This window comes from Aythya ferina, assembly GCF_964211825.1.
Source record: "Aythya ferina genome assembly, chromosome: 7".
NCBI lineage: Eukaryota > Metazoa > Chordata > Aves > Anseriformes > Anatidae > Aythya > Aythya ferina.
Window position 1 is genome coordinate 15,597,539 of NC_140302.1, and position 23,162 is coordinate 15,620,700.

General features: G+C 37.2%; 1 protein-coding gene across 8 annotated transcripts in view; it reads right to left on the minus strand.

The window, feature by feature from the left end:
* Positions 1-4,032: 4,032 nt before the first annotated feature.
* KAT6B (lysine acetyltransferase 6B) overlaps positions 4,033-23,162 on the minus strand; it is a 112,915-nt gene continuing 93,785 nt past the window's right edge. For all 8 annotated transcript variants that reach the window (XM_084525553.1, XM_084525552.1, XM_084525557.1 and 5 more), the window contains 5 exons: positions 14,622-14,853; positions 12,370-12,529; positions 11,472-11,738; positions 9,886-10,189; positions 4,033-7,918 (listed from right to left, as the gene is read on the minus strand). In XM_084525553.1, coding sequence (XP_084381679.1) covers positions 5,433-7,918; positions 9,886-10,189; positions 11,472-11,738; positions 12,370-12,529; positions 14,622-14,853 — 3,449 coding nt within the window. In that variant the 3' untranslated portion in view covers positions 4,033-5,432. The remainder of the gene's footprint in view (positions 7,919-9,885; positions 10,190-11,471; positions 11,739-12,369; positions 12,530-14,621; positions 14,854-23,162) is intronic.

Below are 23,162 nucleotides of genomic sequence, written 5' to 3' on the forward strand. Positions count from 1 at the left end.
AAAAAATATCTGCTTTAATTTCCCTCAGTCAAGTTGTAAGTTATTCATTCTTCTACACTGCAAGACAGCTTGATGACTGCTGTAACTGGATCTGTAGCTGATCTACATTCATAATTGTATGTGAACGAGGTTTTATGGGGCCTGAAGATGGGTGTTTCTTTTACAGACTTCTCAAAATACATGAGAAAAATACGTATTTCCTGGGGCTCTGCTGCTTTAGGTGGACACTGACAGATCCTTCAAACAGCAGCCTCCCAGCTACTGATACGAAGTAAAATACTACAAACTCTTAAGTAGCTCCCACTCGTTTTGCCCTGCACAGCAGATTAGGCAACTGGCAAAAGGCAACACTGACATAGCAACCAAAAAAACTTACCTACAATTTCCAAAGTACAGGATTCCAAGCTACTCAGAAATTAGGAGCTGTCATTCCAGCATGGACATGAAAAATAGGACTAAACAAAAATAAGTATATCTGTAACACACTGCATTTCATTGCTTCTGCACATACTACTTGAAGTCCTTAAGCAGGATCTCACTGAACCAAAATTGGTCAAGGTTGCAAGGGACTTCTGGAGGTCGTCTGGTCCAACCCCATGCTCAAGCAGGTGGATACCTAGACATGGGTAACCAGGACCACATCCAGGCAGTTTCTGAAAACCTCCAAGAAGGAAACTTCACAACCTCTCTGCACAACCTGTACCAGCGCTCAGTCACACCCAAACAGCACAGAATTGCTTCCTGACGTTCACAGGGAACCTCCTGTGCTCCAGTTTGTACACACTGCCTCTTGTCCCAGCACTGGGCAACACTGAAAAGAGCCTGGCCCAGTCCTGTCCGCATCCTCCCTTCAGGTATTTACAGACAGAGAAGATCCCCTGGAACCTTCTCTTCTGCTGGCTGAAGAGCCCCAGCTCTCTCAGTCTTTCCTCATAGAAGTGCTGCAGTCCCTCTATCATCTTGATGGCCCTCCATGGGACTCTTTCCGGTATGTCCAAGTCCCTCTTGTACTGGGGATCCTAGAACTAAACACAGTACTCCAGGTCTGGCCTCACCAGTGCTGAGCAGAGGGAAAGGATCACCTGCCATGACCCACTGGCAATACTTTGCCTAATGAAGACCAGGGTAGCATTAGCTTTCTTCAATGCAAGGGCACACCACTGCTTTGTGTTCAAATTGCATTTCATTAAGCTCATTTCATCACATAAAGTAGATTGAGGAAAAAATACCCTGAGTTTAAATGACTCAACTTAAGTCATGATGAAGCCAAAATTGTCACCCACCTTACATATTCTCACGAATTCCCTCCCCACACCACAAAGCAACAGCTTTTGATTGATACATGCCCCAGGGCTTCATTACAAAAGATTTGACCTATATCTCCACGTAGGCCATAAACAACCCTGGAAACACATAGTTTTAATACAGAGAACTATGCTCAGTAACGGGAAAAGAAAGAAAAGCCATAGGTCTTTACTATCTTGGTTCGTTTACTTGCTCCTAGATGTCTCAGCCTCTACAGAACAGACTGTAATAGGACAATCCTAAGCACTACAGATACATCTACCAGGTCCATACTTTTTACCACACTGTATATTAGTGTTTGTTTCCATCTACTATGGACATATTAAGCATCCCCCAAAAAACAAACAACTGAAACACAGTAGACTAATGTTAAAGTTTCATACCTTTAGAAGTCCTCTGTTTCTGCTTTCACTTGTCCATCTTCTAACACAATTAGTGAAAAATTGGTCATATTTTGGACACTGCTGAGAACTGATAGCCAGAACACCACAACACTTACCATCCTGTCTTTGCAAGAGGGCTAGAGTGCAGCTTTCAGGAATAGATGAAGAAGGTTCTGCTCCAAAGACAGTTCTTAGAACCAGGTCGTGCCTGAAGCATTCTGCTGGTACACCTATGCCAATTAGGCAATTCTGAAGCAAACATACTTTGTATTTATTTCCCAGCTTCTTTTCCTTATCTTTTGAGTGTCCCAGAATCAATTAGGCTAAATTAGAAAAAGCAGAGTTCTGGAACACGTGGATTCCACAAAGTAGGCAACTTTTGCAGTACAGCTACAGCAAATCACTGGTCAACCTCACCTAACATGATCTAGAATAACAAGCATTAGCAGCACAAACATAAAAGCCAGGTCTGCAAGCAATGTACGTGCAGAATGAGGCAAGTTGGTTTCCTTCTTACAAGTCATCAGCGGTGTTAAGCATTCTACTTGTCAAACTGTCTTGTCTTTATGTAAGGACTATGAGTGCATGGGCAAGGAAACATTCTGCATTTCATAAGAATCATTTTTTACAACTTGGTGAAGAATCCTTTTGAGACACGAAAAGAGTGAGCTAATTCTCAGCTGGGATGGTGCTAGAGCACACAATTGAGACTGACACTGCAATGGGCAGACAATACAAGACCAAGATCTGTCAAGGGTGAGAAAACCTTCTTATAAAGCAGAAATTGCAGTGCAGTAATGCAATTCACAGCTTGAACAGTCACTATGGGGAAAGATTTAGAAGAGCCATTTGTCCTGCTGAAAGGAATTCCATTCTCAAATAAAAAGTCATGTTGGAAACTTGCCTGTTGTGCAACACACAGTACATCATTCTCCACCCAAGTTTTAATCCATGTATTGCAATACAGAATATTAGCAATATGCCAGAGTCAGGATGCTCTGTTTCAGGTTGCTACATACTGAAATGGCAAAATCTGATTTGACTGTTTATTACAGACTTGGGAACCTGAAACTGAACAGCATTAGATAAAAACCCAGGTGTCTTCTATATTCACTCTAAAAACATGAAAATAAAAAACCATAAGACATGTTCCTATTTTGATTTGAAGTTATTCAACCAAGATGCAAGGTCCTAGTTATACACACTCAAAGGCTACACATTAACTGTTGGGTTCATCTTTCCTTTCACTAAGCATAATAAAATGTGACAGTGAATTTCTGAAGGCACACAGATCATCTAAGTACCATGAATACTCTCTGGCTTCATAAAGCAAATGTGACAGTGTAAGTACATGAACAAAAATATTCATTATATTGTGCTTTCTAAAATCCTTTTAAAGAAAGTTATTCTGAATTACTGTTTGAGTGGAAACTTCACCTCCCATTCAGATCCACTGCTAGATTAGACTGCTGCCCCATCACATTTAAATTGAACAGGTAATGAGTCTGGATCTGTAGCATCAATATATTGGTTTGGCAACAGCACGCAATTCAAAGGTTTAAAAAAATACACATTTTCTTTGACTTTTCAACATGTAGAATCACATACATAAAGCTGCTTTACATTCTACAGTGGGAGATGGGATATTGTCAACTACACTGACCTATTCTTTCACCTTAGTTAGCAACCTTCCTGCAATGTCAGTGGGGTAGAGGAGAATTCAGTGGCAACATTCACTTTGGGTGCATTTTGAAAAATTCTTACAAGATTTTTTTCTGATGCAGATTCACGAACACTGATTTAAACTTGGTGCACTCAAAAAGACCATGTACAGATAGCTTTCTTCTTCTTTTTACAGACCTATTGCCATATTAAGTGTTCACACGTGTGTGTGTATGTATAGGTATACATGCAGAACGCAAAGGTTCTATGGAAGATTTGTATCACCTTGTAACACAGCAATGGTGAAAGGAAGAGATCAGGTCTATCATTAACATACAGTCCAAGCATCATGTTCATTGTCATATACCCTTTTACATACATATTAACACTTTCTATAGGAAAAAAAGTTTCATACATTAAATATTGACAACCTTGTAATGTATTAAATACATATTTATTCAATATTTTATTAAGATTATTAAAAAAAATAATCTTAGATACTCTTTATTTTCACAAGGTGTATGCAATTATGATGAGTAACCTACACTTCGGCTCTAACAGCCTAATCCAAACCCCATCAACTTTAATGGGCTTTAGATCAAGCATGTGAAAGCACTGTAACAAACACTGTTTCAGGAGGTAATTCCCATGCAACATCAAACTATGACAAGACACAAGAGGCTAAAAATGGCTCATCATAATTTATTTTATGTTAAAATGTACAGCTGGGGGGGATGTTTTTTGCAGTTTTTATTTTTGTTTCTCGGGTGTTTCATTGTGGGCTTTTTGTTTTGTTTTGTTTTAAGTGACTGACTAAAAAGATAACAGATAAATACAAGAGTGTCACTGGGTCCTATTTTTACATGTATCAAGCCTCTTCTGTTCGGCCCTTACAGTCACTCTGTACAGGTACAAAGGCTACAAAAAAGGAAGCAATATAAACAGACACAAATAACTTTTGCCTTTTTACATGCGATCTGTAAGCTTAGTTTGAGCTATTCACACGCTACTGCTCTATTTTTTCCCTTAAAAAATAACTCCAATATTTTATAAAGATAGAAAAATCTACAGATGGAATGAAAATGTAAAGTTAGAGGCATTTCCATAAAATAGCAACTTTACACCAAATTCACTACTTTTTTTTTTTTTTAAATCCTGCCAAGTATTTGGACATATATGAAAGTGTTTCAAAACTTGACAAATAAACACTGAGATGTCTCAATCAACAAAAACCCAAAACAGTATATATAAAACAGAAAGCTGCCTTTTTCCCTATCCCAGCCCCAAAGAAACTGGTCACCAAAATGGAAGAGAGTCTCAACTTTACACTAAACATACAGCAATAAAACCCTTTGAACTAACCAAAATGTGAATAGCTTTTGCAGCTTTTTTTTTTTTTATTATTTTTTACAAGTTTTATAATTAACAAAAATATAGTTCTGTTTTTTTACCCTCAAACTAGGGTAACCTAATCAAGGCAAAAAAATTAAGAAATGGCTTACTGTTAAGCACAACACTTGTACAGTACTACAAAATGCACTGTCACTAACAAAGACATTAGCGGCATGCGGAAGTGTCACCTTCAGAAACAAAATAATACAATAAAAGAACTGCTAAAAGGCATTTACATGTGGGGAAAGGAGAGAGAAAAGCTCAAGATTCAGTACTGTCTGATAGTTTTGGAGTCTATTTATCCACATTTTTAATGGGAGCAGGCACATAAAATGGCTCTGAACCATCAGCTGCTGTGTAATTGCAGTTCATAGAAAGAGTTCTTCCTTTCCAGAAAACTTCAAGCTCAGTGAAATAAACAAAAAAATGGAAAACCACCTAGTTCCCCCCAAAGAAAACAGAAGAAAAGGAAAATCCCACAAATTTAAAGCAAAAAAGGAAAAAAAAAAAAAAGAAAAAAGAAAAAAAGAAAAACTTGTATAAGGCTTTCTGCTGCATACAGCTTTTAAATGGTGCCAACAAATGTTTTTGCATTCACACCAATTGCTGGTTTTGAAATCGTACTCTCCAAAAGATATTTGTGCAGATCAATCCAATACGCCAGTTTGGTAGTTTGTCTCTCCAAAGGGCCTACCTTCTCATGTAGGAGCCATTAAGAGACTGTTTAGACATGCCTGTATTCATGTAGCCATGATGCCCTGGAGGGGTGTACATCATGTTACTGTGGGGTGCTGTCTGCATTGGCTGCTGTGCATATGGCTGAGTTCCCATCATCCCCATCTGCATCTGCATAGGGTACTGGGGTGTTTGATTCATATACCCATGATTACTGTGATATCCGCTATTCATCATCGGCTGGGACATACTATAACCATTCATAGCATTAAGGGTATTCATATTCATGTTCACTGAATTGACATTATAAGCTGGGGCTGGCATCAAGTTTACGCTCATGTTCATACCACGTTGCATTGTTAAGGTCCGCGCGGGCCCTTGCATGGCCACAGTCTGTGAAGCACGCCCGTAAATTTGGGGCTGATGAGCTGCTGCAGCAGGTGGTAGAGGTGTGGATTTGGTTCTTACAGAAACATGACCTTTGCTGGCCATTTGAGTCTGCAGTCTTTGGGTGTGGGATATTCCTATATTCGATGAAGTCATATTACGCTGCAAAAGGGGAGGTGGCAAATTCATGGGAGGAGGAGTAAGGTTAGGGGGAGGGGTCATGGTAGCCTGTGCTTGGGGTCCTCCAGGAACAGCATGTGGAGACTGAGAAAGCTGAACAAGCCCTGTATTACTTAAGGGGGTGGACAAAGAGGCACTGTTTGCATAGGAAGTTACAGCAGCTGAATGGCTGTAAGGCAAAGAATGATCCATAAGCGTGTTAGTTAACTGTTGCAGTTTGGCAAGGCTGAAGGTGGCCGATGGCTGAGAGTAATGCCCCGGTCCGAATTCACTCTGACCCATTCTTTCGTATAAGCCAATGTTGGTATTGCCAGTCTCGGGGATTTCAGTTAACTGCATAGGTGGTGTAAAGTTAGCGGCCATGCTGCACTGAGATAACTGTTGGTTGCTGCTTGGAGGCCTTTCAACAACACAACCTTGGGGAGATTTTACATTACAAGTGGGAGGGGAGCTGATATTTGTTTGTTGCATCATACTGCAGCTTCCATTGATGTTGGACATCTGCTGTGTCACTGCACAGCTGCTCTGTGTTAGGTTACTAGATGTAAGGCTACTGTATGAGCAACTGTTTTGTGAAGAGTTGTTTCCGCAGATACTACTACCCATTGTAGAATCATAACTGCTTGGGTTTTCATAATTTTCTGTTGTACTCTCAATGCTTCCTAAATCACTAAACCCACTATCCACAACTTGTTGCGAATGATCAGAAACTGAGGGAACATCCATCATTGGACTGGTCTCCATGTTCTGTAGAGATGGCACAGAAATGGCACTTTGATCTGGGCTGATCTGAGCGTAGTTGTTCTCTAATGGAGCAACATTTGGACTATTAACAGAACGAACTGACTGGCTGGGATGAGAGTGCACAGAGGAAACAGGGCTACTGTGGTCAGACTGCTGACAATCATCCAGCGCGGTCATCTGGGGGCTTTGGTCGGTATGGGCATAGTTTTGCAAACTTCTACAGGCCTCTTGAGTCTCTGCACAATCCTGAAATGTATCTTCATGTTCACTTGCTTCTTGGGTTAGAGACTGTACTGCTTGAACAGTCTCAGAATCTATCTCCATGGTCTCAGTACTCTCTCCCTTGAAATCGGAATGTAATTCTTCATCAGCTTTTTGGTCCTGGTTGTTATCTGCATGATCATCATCAGATTCCGGCACTGGATCTGAATCTGTAGTTACTTCTTTCTGGTCACTTTCACACTCATCAGCTGCAAGGTCAACACTACAGTTCATTAAGTCCTCCTGATTTGAATTACCAGTTTGAACATTTACGTCTAAAAAAGACTGTTGTGTTTCCAGCATTTCTTTGAAAGCTTCGCCAGGCAAATCCTCCTTCTCCACTTCTGCTGAACCCATGTGGCTATCGTCCTCATCATCTGCATCATGATCCTCATTGTGAGAAGGTTCTTCGTCATCCTCTTCTTCTTCCTCATGATCATCCAAGTGCACGGACTCTTCTTTTTGCAGAAAAGCCTCATCTGGCTTGTCTTTTTCTTCATCTTTTGAATCGATTCCATTTTCTTCTATATTCCTTTCTTCTTCCCCAGCTTTCACCGTATCATTTTCTTGTTTTTCAAAAGGTTCACTGGATGGATGCAGAGATTCAGGCTCTACCTCTTTTACCTTATCATCTGTTGGTGGTAATCCTTCAGCAGGCTCTTTAATCTCTTCCTCCGTAACAGCAGGAACTGGGCAGGGCTTATCTTCAGCTACTTCCTTCTGCTCCTCTACCAGCACCTGATAGTCAGGCTCCATAGGAGTCTCAGGTGGAGTGTATAAATTAAGCTTAAAGCCAGGTTTTCTTTCTTTGTTTTGCCTCCATTTAGATGGACCACGCTTAACTCCTTTAGGCCAACCCTGCTTACTCTTTAAAGGTTCAAGATTGTCTTTAGTGCTTTCTTCCAACACAGCTACATCGTCTGTATTATCTTTGGGAGGCAACAGAGACAAAAGAAACATCTTAGCTTGCACAGACTAATGAATCAATACTTTCAAACATAAACCCAAAGTAATTTATGAACTCAAAATGCATTAAGAAACTCTGGAATGAGAGTTATAAACAGATTTTATACCACAAAAGAAATACATAATAAGCACAGCTCAAACACACTTACACAGATATGTAAAGTGCCTCTTGATTGGTGGCCTTTTAACAGTGACCATTGGAACCACCATTTATACACTAAAAGAACCCTAGAGATTTAAATCACACCACATGTAAACTAAACTAAACATATCATCCAAGGATGTGATTATTAGCCTTTATTTTTAGAATAAGAACTCTGTGGTCACTTTATATAGACATGAAGCTAATGTGTTTTGGGTTTTTGTTTTTTGTTTTGTTTTGACAGCAGGAATGTGAGAGTCTGGAGTCACCTTTTTGACCATACTGGAGGACAGGGGAGGACAGGCTAGAGTAAGCATCTAATCATGCCTTAGTGCCAACACTGCAAAGAGGTGGTTCATTCAAAAGTATCTTCTCAGGGGCAGCATATCATGGCACAACTCATAACACATGACAAAAGCTAAAAGATAATTGAAATTAAACACAGAGCACATCAGAACACTAAATTAATCCACTGTCTATTAAAAAAACCTCTCCAAACAATCACTCTTCTATTCTTTCTCCCTATGTACCACTTACATATATACCAGAAAAAGGTGTGAATTCTCAAGATACAGCATGCTGCACTTGGGAGTGTGAAGGCTTCAGTGATACTCTTTGGCTGATTTCTGCCTCTCACTGTAGTGCTAGAACACTACTACAGTCAATTAATGCGATGACATGGTCCATGGACAAATACACAATATCAGTTTCATTAGCAAAGTACAAACCTGGTCACTGGGACATAGCTAGAACACTGAATTTGCTACTACTAGTTTAATCAAGTCCTGCTAAGAAGCATGAAAAAGCAGTAATATTCTAATGTATCTGCGGACTGGTTTGTAACAGCATCAACACTCATAAGCATGGCTGTTCTAGTTGCACAAAAGCTGTTTTAAAATAGAAATTAGTGGATGACCCCTCAAACTGAGGATCACAAAGATTAAACCTTCCATGTAATTACAAAAACATGGAATTAGTACCCATTGGCTTCTTAAAGAAAATATGTAGCACTAAGAATCCAGTCATTCATTCTGGAATTAAAACTTACAAATGTAATTTGACAGCCAGGAGGTCAAGGTATGAGCATACATTTAGAATAGCTCATTAGTAGTTTCACTAGCCATCCATTAGCTTTTCTGCCAGGAAATATATTTGAAATCAAACTAAATAAGCAGTTAAAACCATCTCTTTTGAGGGGATAAAAACAGGTACCACAGTGCTGAATGCAGATGAGGACATACTGTTCCCCAGAAACTACAGACATTTCATTGAATTACCAGCAATGTTGAACAGAAAGATATTTCTGTAATCTAGATCTTCCTTTTTGCTTGTATCTTTTACCAAGATACAAAAACAAGATTAGATAACATTCCAAAGATACTCTTGCTCTGTGGAGTATCAAGTGCCCTGTTGCAGGGACAGCGAAGTTATTTTTGGCAACATGGCATGGACTCCAGTGTTTCAGACTGGAAAACTTTTTTTCTGAACAAAAAATATTATAGCATTAATACTTCTGGGATAGAGGAGAAAAAAAAGCAAACAACAGAAACAAAACAAAACAAATAAACAAAAAAATGAAGTCACCACCAAATTCTAATAAAGGCTCCAGTAGCACCTCTAAGCAAAAATCAAAAATCATTACAATAAGATTTTAAAGAGATCAAAAATAAGATCAAAATAGCCAAACAGAACTTTTTTATAACTTTCCTATTTATGACAAGAATAACATTTCCTTTGAAACCCATATGACAAATTAATTTTGTTAAGATAAGAACATTTTCAGCTTACTTGTACAGTTGTCATCACTCCTGTAACAACGAATGTCTTTCTCCTCCTTGTTCTGCTCTTCCTCCTCCTCCTGTTTCTGCTGCCCAGGCTGATATTCAAAAGTTTTTCTAATTACAGGCTTCAAGTCATCATCTTCCCCATCCATCTCACAGGTAGGTTCTAGCTGTGGCATGGGACGTTCCTCATCTGAGTTATCAAATGGCTCATTCAACACCTCTGTTGTTTCAGAAATTGTCTCTGTTGTAACACTGCTATTAATCCTTCTGCGTTTACGGCCTCTTTTCTTTTTCAGTAGGAAAGGTCTCTGAAAAATAATTCCACAAATATAACTCTTCCTACAGTCCTGTTTTGTCAGTTGACTCGGTGCAGTAGTAAATACATTTATGTTAAGTGAGTTCACATTAATCATTTTACTCATGCCAAAATACCTTACATGGTATCAAATGCACATGTAGATCAGCTCCATGGGAAAAATGTCTAAAGTATACACAGTTAAAACAGATATGTATTTATCCATACACACAAACCCTTCTGTAGGTGAAAAATGAGGACTATAAGTTTCTTCATACAACAGTGATTTCTACATTCTACTTCTGTTAAATGACATTCATAGCAGTACTAAGTAAATTGTATTTACCAGATTTTCCATTGTAGATTTAGAATCCAAGAACATTCACAAGTATCAGATTTTTTTCCTATATTTGTTTTCTATTTTACAGTAAATAAATAAATAAAAAACATATATTAAAAAAAGTAAAAGCAAAGGAAACGCACCTCAAGCTTTACATTGGTCTTACCAGTACATTAAAGAATCCCACAGTTAACTGCTATAAAAAAAACAGTTACTTACATTTTTTATTTCTATTGCTATGCATTTATATTTCTCAGAGATTCATAGTTTCTTTGAAGTCTGTTAATTTAAAATAAAAACAAAGAGACACTCCTGTTCCCTAATTCTCACCAAAGACACCTAAACACGTGCTAAATCATGTGTTTTAAAATTTTTGGGTGCTTATTTCAGTAATTTAAGCCATTCAAACAGTTAACATCTCAACAAAATTCAGGACTATGTAAACACTTCAGCAAGCAGAAAATAACATTTAAATTTCTTTGAGATTAGAAGAATATGGGTTAAAACATAACTGCCTTTTTGTTTGGAAAAAAAGTACTCCCCTTACAGATTTCCTGTATTAATGGACTACAAGAATACAAGCCCCTCAAGTTGGAGTCCATCTTAAAATGAAAAAGGGAAAAAGGAAAAACCATTGAAATAGTGAATCAATACCAATGCCCAACAGCAGATGGCAGTCACTAGTTTAAAAATAAACACGAAATTCTGATTTCTTTGGTGGCACCCATGTTTTTACATGTGACAGATTTATAAGATAAAGAAAAAAATCAAAAAGATAAGAAGTTGAATGGAAGGGAAGAAAACAAATACAGGAAGCATTCAGTGCTCTAACGATAGAGAAAAGAACTAAAACAGTCTAATAAATACTTCTAAACAAACTAGACTGTTATTGTGATGATAATGCTTTGATTGAAATCAGAGTTAAATGACAAAACCAAATCACTGAATAACACACCTTTCTTTTTATGGCCAGAGACTGTGGCTTTGTTAGCCGGGGAGGCGAACTCTGCTGATTCTCATCCCCGCCATCCTCCTCGCTGCTCTCCTTAGATTGCTCTGTGGATTGCCCTCGTTCCCCCACCACTGCCACACTTTCTGGAGATCGCAAATATTTATTTTTAGATTGTACTTTTGCAGGTGATTGCCTACTATTAGTTCTTGTGGAGAATATTTCTTGCTCTTCCTTTTCCCAGCAGCTAGCTTGCTCCATCAGACGCTCAGCCTGAAGGGTTGAGGTTAAAATAACGGGTCACTGAAACAGCATTTACTTAGCCATATCCTTTACGTTCTGCTAAAGAGTTACAATAAGTCAACCCTGATTAGCACTGCTGGCTAACCTAGCAACAACATTTCAGCTGAATCATCTAGTAGGCTCCTTTACAACAGTTAGGATAACAAACCAAAGAAGATTGCATTTCATGGGATATTTAGCACTATTAATGATGCAGCGAATTGATTTAAGTCCTTTAGCACTACATTACATGCCCACTGACATGGATCACTTTGAGCAAGTTCATAACACAAAGAATCGATTGACATTGCAGCCCCTGAGCTCTGCACCAAATTTGATCTGATTACATGCTCCTCGTCTACCTCAGGAGTGATAAATACGTCTCCACAACAAGAGATTCACATTTTTAAGTTTTAATATTCATCCCCCCCCCAAAAAAAAAAAGTTACCATGTCTGGCTGAGCAGTTTCCAAAACTGTGCATTACAACATAATCAGTATCCTCCATAATTAGGCAGAGGTCAAAATTACAACTGCTCTATTTAAGGTAGCCTACTGTTGAATATTAGGGAATGATGAAATTTAAAAGAAAGGAAATTCAGAAAAAAAGTTGCTGCTATTACCTCCTTTTCTGCTTCTCTCTCTTCTTCAGAAACTGCAGCATTAGAAACTAACAGAGGAGTCCATCTCAAACTTTCAGGATCTACTTCATTAATACGTGGATTTGCTTTCAGTTTCTCCATATGACTTGAAATCAGCTTTTCCCTTCTAATAATTACAAATCTACAATCCAATAAACAGTATTTTATTTTAGAAAGTGATCATGTAAAACAGTTTTCCTACAGATTAAATCCTTTTGCACAATAACCTGTGAAAATAAACTGGTAAAGCAACAGATGAATCAAACTAAAAATAGCAGCTAATGTACACAGATAACACACACTGCTGACTGTTTTCTAAGAAAAGTAAGGAAACAACAGTTGATGAAAGAAAAACTCAACACTAAACATCACTAGGGAAGAAAGTTAAGCTGTTACAGTAAACCAGTCTAAATACATGCAGTAGGTTTAGTGTAGGCTCTAACACTCTGCCAGAGCAGTTTCCAATTTTAATATGACATACAAATAAAAACAGAAAACACTGTGGATCATGAAGCAAAGAATAAGAAACTTGTTAATACTGTAACTGAAGATGGCAGCTAACTGGACAAGAAAACAAGTTATAAACACAGGTCTTCTAACAAAACATAAAAATGTACCTCAGTCTTATGCTGATGCAGTAGAAAACAGCTTCCTAATTATTATGAAGTAGCATATCAAATGTAGACAAAGACTAACATAATAGCAGTATGCTAGCACATACCCCGCTGAAGTATCCTGTTATAAAGTAAATAACTATAAAAGTTTAAACTTCTTTTAAGCACGGATTTTGAAGGCATCAAGTGACTACATTACTTTCCACCAAGAGAACACTTTGAAAAAAAATCAAATCCAGATGAACATTTTTTTGCAGAACTGTGACAAACCTCTATCTCACTAATGTAAGAACAATTAATTAAATGTAGGAAATAATAAGGAGCCATACCTGACTCCCAAGGTAAATGTCTGGACAGGCATTTCCAAGATGTGATTTATTTTCCTGGCTTAGCCACTGACCTGGATACCTTTAGCCAGGTCAGTTCATGTCCCTGTCTAAGCTTTACTACATGTGGAAAAAAAAAATTAACTGACTGTGTTTATAAAGTAATTTGAATTCTGTAGATGAAAAAGCATGATTTCTAACTGGATGTCAGTATTCAAAGCCTATAGTAATTTGTGAAAGGGCACAAGTTTCACAATAGTAATTAATACACATTTATTTATCTCGTAAAATAAATCCCATCAGATTGCCTACAAATAAGCACCCCAGAAAATTAAGGTTTTAATCTAATGACAGACTTCTAAATCACTCTCATAACACCATCCTGTAGGCCAATCTCCTTTTTGAATACTTGCATTCTTACCAGTTCAAAACTTACTAGTTTTGAATACTAGTACTGGTGCACATAAAAGTTACTGAAGCTGAGCTAATCTGTGATCTTCATTTTATTTCTTGGCACCTCACTGTTTGCAAGGCAATTTCACTTAATTATGTTTCCATGATTGGACTATCTAGAAAGAATTAAGGTCTTGAGAAACAGAAATACCACTGAAAATCATTTAAGGCATTTTATACAAAAAAATAAAAATTAAAATTAAAAAATGCAATACATAAAATCATGCAGCATTTAAAACAGCAATCAAGATCATTCAGAAAGATGACATTTACAAAATAGGAACTCACCTTCTTAGTGCATTAACTTTCAATATTGATCATAGCATTAAATATAAACTCTTAAAAAAAAAAAAGTTTGTATTTCCAGTACCTTGGGCAGGACTTCATGAAGAGCTGACCCAATCCTATGACTTTTGTGAAATTCAATAATGACTGAAAAACGGGTTTTGTAGAGAGAGGCTACCAACCTACAAAACCAAATCTTTTCCTCATTGGTATTTAAAGCAATATATTTGCAAAACAACAGTCGGGAATTGTACTTACAGATTATGATACTGAATGAAACTAAATTCTTCACTGAAAACGTTTCAAGCTCACAACACCCTTCTAACAACCATTAACATGAAAGAGGATCCAAAAAACACCATTTGGTTACGGAACAGAAAGTCTTTATGCAGGACCCCATTAAAATGATCCAGCCTTACTGACTTCTTCAGAAAGATTGTTACTCATTTTTAAGTCAGAATTTCACATGGGCATTTTTTATATCACATGTTTTGTACACAGACAAAGTAAGTATTTTGTCTCATCATTTTTTACAATTTGTGTAAGATTCACTGACCTATCTTCTCTTTTATCTATCATGCTATGCTGCTGCAGGGTTGTGGCAATATCATGTGGACACATTCCCGTAGCTCGACTCATTCCTTTGATGCTGATTTGTTTTTCATGGTGGCAGTTAAGGTATTCTAAAATTACACTTTTCCAGTAAGCCAAGTATGAGAGACGACCCAGATCAGACAACGGCTTTTCAGGGGATCCTGCTTGTCCCTCTCTTCTAGAAAGTAAATAGCCTAGAATGAAAAGAAACAAAATATCTTACTAAGTGAACATAACTAAAGAATTTAAACTACCCTTTAAGAAAGTTGAAATTAATAGAGAGCTCAGTATAACTGATTACATTATTGGCAACACTTGCAATTAAATAAATCCTATCCACAAAAGAGATTGTTTTTCATAATTATAATGACATTTAAAAAGATTAAGTTCTTTTAAGAGATTCACACATTACATTATGAAAATCAAACAAAAGCCCCTTTTTAATCATAAGGCAAGGAGGAAAGAAAGCCAACACATTTCAGCAGGTCTCATCATACATGTTTTCATTTAGAACTACAGGTGTCTGGCCTTTTGAGAAACTTTTATATCACTGAAGCCAAAAAATTTCAGAAGAATCTCAGCAGAAACTGACATAGGTAGCACCAGCTAGGTCAGTTTCCTTCATGAAGCCTCAAGTGACATAAGTTTTTGATTAAACAGTTATTGCATTTAAGCGACATATAATACACAAGTTGAATTACTAGAATTACTTAGAAGTAATAAAAAAAAACCCTCCCTTAATTCATGTTCAAGAGCATTCACATAATTCCAGTTTTCAGTCTTCATAACTACCTTGTCAGCTATTACATAATATTCATTTTCCTATATATAGTATACATCCTCATTTTAGATTCTATACACGTAATATGTCATTTTCAACTGTCTTCAGCTTCAAGAAGCTTTTACAATTCGAAGTAGAATACACCTGCTTGGAGATAACAGAAGAACTCTGGTATTTGCCACCATTAAAATTAATTCAGGACAAAGAAGAAAATAACACGATTAATAAAAGGTATCCTTCTAGAGTACTTTATCTCTCCATGGTAATATTCTGCACTGTGCCATTACAAACGCTACCTAAATATGGGTCTTAAGAAAACCAGGCTTAGAAACTGCTTTTTCCATCATAAGCTAGGACATGACACTTTCAGAATTACATTACTACAAGTCACCTGGAGTCCACCAACATACATGGTTTTCATTTACCAATATTCTTCTGAAATAATTTACTTAAAAAAGTTGGAATCTTTCCTTTAATTGTTAAAAGATTGCTTTAAACATACCCAACACACCCATGTCATATTTGTTACGCAAATCCTCGTGACTGTTTCCCCACAAAGTTTCTCATAACCAACTTCACTACAAATTTAAAACATACGATTAACACCCAGCTGGGTGAAGCAGTGTCTGTTTCCATGTTTTGCTGCATGTTCTAATATATACACATTGTACGCATATGCACACACATTTATATATGCATGTATACACATACATTTATTTATAGCTAAAAATAAAACACACACATCTATTTTCACTCAGCCTGAAACAAGTGTCTTCACTTTTGGGGGAACAACACAAAAGGTCCGCTACAGAATTTGGAATACACATGTTGAGTGGCCATCGTAGTCTAACCTCCAGTTTGCATAAAGATGTTTAAACAGAGAAGCAATTATAGCACTACTTTCCAAGTGATCACTGGCAACATGCAAACTGAAATACATAGCATCACGTTCATATCCATTAGCGTGACTTACAATAAGATGCTAGCACTTCAAGAGGAATGCCATCCCACACCTGCCTACTTCTACATAGGCACATAGAAGCCTGCATAAAGCCTGCCAATATCTGCAAGGTACTACTGGAAATTCAGCAAGTTAATTTATTCTGTCTTACAGAAGAAACACTACCTTGGACCTCAAGAAATGGAAGGTACTTCAACATTTCAAGTAGCAGCATATGAAAACTTTGCAGTTGGATGATGCATCTTAGTACTGTCACTGTTGTTGACAAGAGCTTTCACGTTCAAAAACAGATTGCATCTTGACTAGTTTGAAGAATTGTTGTTTTACTTCCAAATGCACAAAAGGAGACCTAGACTTTATGTATATCCCACTCTGTATAATTGTGTAAAGAGTTTTACTTGTACCAATTTTGGATCATCTTGTTTACAACTTAGAAACACGAGTTCTATACCAAGACGTTGTTGCCTACAGAAAAAGATGCAGCAGTACAAGTCGTGACAGGAGTCTCAATAAAGAAAAAGACAAGGAAAAGTACCTAGATTTTAAAAGAATTCCATGAATAGAACTTAAAGTTGACTTCAAGTAACTATACAGTTTAAACTACCAACTTGACATTCAAGACAATTTCGGCACTAATAGCAAGTATCTGTAAGCTTCCCCTGTTTCCATTTTTCTCATAAATAAAATGGCTGTAACTACACTTCCTTGATAAACACCTAAGACTGAAGAAACCACTACCAAGAGTTTAGCTTTATTAATTAGGCAACTGCAAATAGCTTTAGAGCTTTACTAATATACCCTTGCACATCTGATCCTTCCAGTGGTTAGGGACTTGGAGATTAGCTCTCAATGGTCATTTTGACATATTCTGCATCAAAGTATTAAAACTTATCCTACATGGCAATAACATGCATTGGTACTTTTCCTTCCACCTTCCTAACAATACAACATACACTTAACCAAGATACAGATATTCTGTAGAATCAGAAATATAGACCTGAGCTAACAGTCTTAGCTATGTGTAACAGGCACTGAAGGAAAGTTTCTCTTTTAAGATTCTGTGAATTGAATGACATCTATTAAATTAAACTTACCAAAGAGACGCCAAATAATTGATCTAAGTTGCAGGTAAATAAAAAACAATGATCTTGATAGCTCGTGTATCTATCCTGAAGCATCTGAAATGAGTACAATACGTCCCTGTTAAACACATACCCCCAGCGTCATTGTGTCTACCTAATCTTAATAATGGATAGCCTCAAAGTGAAAACCTGAAAAAACTCTCAAACCGTAACACCTGACTTGCAACTACGAACAATGGCAACATTCAGAGGACAAAATATGGCTCCTCCCCATCACCCACTGGTAAAGAAGTCAGACTGTACGCTAAAAAAAATAAAAATAATAATTTTAAGACTTAACCTAGTAAAACAGAATTGTCTGTCTCATCATCTGGGCATGTAAATGATGGTAAAAAAAAAACTTAAAAGACAAAAAAATATCAATGATTTTTATTTCTTGTACTATCTCAACCTTCAGAGTGAAGCAACATGCCACATGCCATTAAAGACTTTGATTTTTGTCACACAACCTCCCCAGAGCCACTAAGGTTTCATCTTATTCAGTATTTAAAACAATTAGAAGAAATTATGTCTGAGAAAGGAAAAAATAGTGTAAGATACATATATTTTATGCCTTCACCACAAATTTAGGAGGCAGTTCGACACTAAAAAGTATACAGTTGAAGAAATTAACGTGAGCAGTTATCTTGTACTTTGAATCTGCAGCATTCCTAATATGCAGCTCCTCTAAGTAATTAGCTACCACAGTTTACAACACAGTTACATAAAAAAGTAACATTAATACATCTGTGCAAGCCTCCAAAAACCTGTAGCCAGTTACTACTTCTGTTACAATCACTACTGTCTCTGTAACAGATAAAACAGTGTGGGATTAGAGGCCCAACTTGATAGTACCTTGTTCCAACAGTGGCCAACAGGAAAAAAACAAACAACAAAAACACATGGGACAGACTAAAATAAGCAACCATCTTGTGAAATCCACAGAGAAAGTTTTTATCTGTCCCAACAAATCAAACTCACCAGATCTACATGTATATCATCACCCTCATGCTTCTCGATACCTTTTAAGATCTTGGTAAGATCTGTTAAGTACCACTGTCTTTTGCAAACAGCGGAGTCCAGCTTCCTCTTCCATCCCCTGCATTTGCCTGTGTGCTCACTAGTACTGTTCTTTAGTGTAGTTTCGACTTATCTGCTTGATACAGACATAATGCGAACTGACTTGTTTCTCTCTAACTGAGAAACTGGGGTCACATTAGCCCCTTTCAGTCCTGCAGCACTGAGGTAAGCAGTTTTAGGTGCACCTTGGGTTACAAACTGCCATGAGCTGCTATTTCATTATGAAGTCCCTTTTAGTTCCACATCCTTCTTACCCTGCCAAACACACTTCTAATATTCACCCCCTTAGCTTTCTGATAAAAAGTCTAACTTAATCCTTAAGCAGTAGCCACTCCATGGTTTTAAATCAGGAGGACACCATTTCACTTAAGACAGTTGAATTAAACTTTATTATCTATTGAAGAACTATAGACCTGTCCTTTTGCTTTTGATGTGGCAGCCAATGCAGGCATGCTCTCAAAAGTGAAAGGACACAGAGACGCACATTACATAGAAGCCAGAAGCACAGGAAGAAGCTGCAAATAAAGACACTAAATGAGTGAATTGGTATACTGAGGGAGACCAAGTGACAGAAGGATGTCAAATGAGGTTTGAAGATGTTTTAAGGACCATCAGCAATTTGTGTGTTCTCTACACATGCCTTATATTCTACAGCAATGAAAAAAAAATCAATTTATTTAATTTCTGAGGGCTGCATTTTATTTCTGAGGGCTGCATTTCATTTCGGAAATGAAAAGTTTTGCAAAAAAGAGATCTAGCTATAAAGACATTCAGTTTCTTTGAGTGTGTTTGAGACTCACCACAATCATTATAAAGTCATTAGGTTTTCAAATAAGTTAAGTAATGTAACTTGAATCAAGTAAACCACAGAACAGAAATCCCAGTCTTGTCCTCCCTTCCCTTCATCCCACCATTTGCCACCTGGATGTATGAGACTGAATTACGCATTTGTGCATGCAGGAGAAGAGCAAGGCCATACAGTGGCTCAGTTATGCACAGAAGTAGCTAAAATGTGGTACATGTAATACACAGGATTGAATGAACACTTCATTAGTGGTTTCCTATTCACCTGAGAATTAAGTGAGCTTAGCTAATATTAAGGTTTTGAACATGTATTTTTGATGTAATTGTATTTAATATTTCCGTTTTTAGAAAACTTTATATACTGGAAAGATTCTACAAAGGCTGCATTTTACAGTAAATACAGAGATGACTTTGTTTGGCTTAAGAGTAAGCAGTAGTCTATTGGTTAGCATCTACACTTCAGAGAATTAAGAATTGCAGCAGAGTATTTATTAAGGAGGTGAAACGGAGGGCTACATTTGGCTTATAAAGAACATGTTATTAATCCTCTTTTTACGAAGGTATCACAACATCTTTCACAATCTCCAGCAGGCAATATAATTGTGCATTTTGTTGAAAATTCACCATACAACCAGAACACAATCCACCCAGAGCATCCTGCGGATGGTTTTTCAATGCAAAGTACTCAGGAAGATGCCACCAGCTGAACCTCTATTATCACTCCCTGTGTTCTACTACCCATGCGTTTTTGACAGATCAACCTCCCCATGCATGCCACACACAATGGACTGTAGGCTTTGTGCCAAATTAACACAACACTTCCTCCACTCATGTAATTTCACAGCTTACAGGTAGGCTGGTTCTTTCAGGCCAGTGCCACAGGGGTACTTAACTTCTGTGAGAACATCACACGTGATATTTAACTACTGTTCTGAAAATACCTTCTTTGCGTATGGTGATCCAAAAGTCATCACTACATTACAATGCGGATTTCTTTTTAATGCCTCTATGAAGTTGGATTGTCATCAAATTTCCTTCCACGTTACAGACTTACACAAATAGCCCCCAATCCCCCACCCCTAAGTTAAAAGCAGCTCTGCATTTTTCCAAGACATTACCTACACTAATACTATATTGTGGATTATACACTTAAGGTATATTCAGATAATTTTAAATATGTCATATTCCATGAAGTGACACTTGGGAAAATACATAAAATTTCTTATGAATATAAGCACAATAAGCACTTATGAGATGACAAATTTAAGTATTTAGATTCCATTTGGTTTTATAGTGAGTTTCTAAAAGAATAGAAGATACCAACCAAAAACCCTTGGGCCAGGGTTTTCTCTCAATATATAGCTGACAAAGAGAACTGGGTCACATGGCAGGGACAGACACACACACAACACAAGGAGTGTTTTAAGTAATTTTGTTTTTCCCTCGTATTTTCCCCACCACAAAACCTTCCATCCTTAATAGCAAAGCCAGCACATAAACCATCATAAAAAACACAATAGTAAAAGAGCCTACTTTGCTTGACTAGTTTTTAGCTAGCTCTCCAGTGTCGTTTTTTCCAGCTCACACTGGAAGACTTCTCGTATGCATGAGTGACAAGTAATAAAACTACTGAAAATATTGCCTTTTTTGTTTGTTTGTTTTGCTTGTTTGCTTGTTTTAAGGAAATCTTCAGCAGACATAGACAGAATGAGCAAAAATGAGTCTGAATGGGAAATAGAGTATTGAATCTCCTTCTGTACCTGGACGAGGACCTACAAACTGAGGTTCCTATCCCCCATGCTACTAGCAACAAACTCATGTATTTGTTTTTCACTTATGCAGGTTAAAAATTAAATGATCTTCAGAACAGACCATAAGGGTAGGGATTCATGTGTTCTGCATTTTAGCTAAGATGGATTTTTTGTTTGGTTAAAAAAAAAAAAAAAAAAAAAAAAGCTGGAAATAATAGTTTACATTGAAAAACTAAACAATTTTTTTTGAGTCTTCTCCCTTATCTACCAAGTTCTAGGAAATCTATGCTATTAATCTCTGAATTAAAAAATAATTTAAAAAAAAAAACACTAGTGAAGAACGTCTTATGTTCTTATAACTGGGCCAGAATATAGCTTACAAAAAATCCTTGATTGAACATTGATTACTAATTAACATCAGCCTGACTGAAAAATCACGTTGACTTTAATATTAGTATTACATGCCCTTATACATCCTTTGTTAAAGGGGAGAAATACCGTTCTCTCAATCTTCCATACAGACTATCTGAGTGTCTTAATTACTTGGAAACAAAAGGACAAACATCTTAAAATCAGGATGTGTTACCGGAGTATTCCAGAGTCCTCCTCTTGAATCATCCTATCTGTTCCAAAAAAAACCCCACTTCATTCAGTTTGTAATTGCAACTTAAATTAAACTTAAAAAAAAAAAAAAAAAAAAAAAAGTCATCTACAGATTAGATTAGTTTGTAGTTTTACAGAAAAGCTGCAATGACATACAGCAAGCATTTCTTTCAAAAACAGAGAAACACTGGTGGTAGTTCAATGAAAGAAAAGCAGAGCTTTGCTGCACTGCAAACACTACAGAGAACTGTTTACATCCTATTTCCTCCCCACACATTCGTAGATTTATTAATAAATAAAACACACAGCCCTCTACTAGGAATAACTCTTGCAGAGCACAAGAACAATACAGAAAATGCAATGTAGCAGAGGAAGGACTCCTAAGAGTCTTTCAGCAGGTAAATTAACCCTAACAGTTCAACCTATTGGACTCTACTAGAAAGAGCAGAGGGCTTAGCAGCTATGAAATACTTGTTCTATTCAGCAGGGTTTCATCAAGACATCTTCCTTTCATACTTTTTAGTCTACCATCTTTCATGTTTCTTCATGAAATACTTGATTGTCATCATGTTGCTTTGCTTCAGAGAGAAAATTTTTTATTGTGATTTTTTACTTCGTTTACATGGAAGAAAAAGACTCTCCACCTTCTGCCGTGCAAAGGATCACAATTTAATGGAAGTAACATTCCATATAATTGCAAATGCATTAATTTATTGGTTCTGTATTAAAATACCCAAACAATACACAACACATCACATCTGAATAATCTTCCAATCAGCTTTAATTCCACAAGTCAGATGGTATTCTTGTAATGTGCAGTAACTGAGCATCAGTGTGGGGAATAAACCAAATGAAGCAAGACCCAAATTCAGTTCTGTTAAGCATGACTTCCAAAATTGTCTTTCACCACTCAAATTTGTCTTAGAGCAAAACATGTAAGTCAACTGAAATGGTTGCAAACTTACTCAAGACTTGCCTGCATAGAGCACCATAAAAACAGGTTACAGCCCACAAAGAGGAATGACATAGCTGAAGAACAACTGCCAGGTTGCCAGTTCTCACAGTCATAAAACTGCTACTGAGCTGCTACAACATACAGCATGTCATAATAAGGTAAAGTGTCACCAGCCTCAATTTGCTTGAGAGATGTGTCATCTGTATGCACTACTACTCAGCAGTTGAGATGTATATGGCTTAACAGCCTGTGAATCAAGGACAAGACAGACAACAAAGACAGAAACACCACTGCCATCCCAGGGGACGTGCTCGCTCTCTAGCCATGCACTAACGCCACTTCAATCACGTTTGAACAGCTGTTCCCATCTACTGTCAAGGCACGACTAAACCCTGTACTATCCTTCTGAAACTGTTCAGCTGTACTAACAATAGCAACACGCCACTG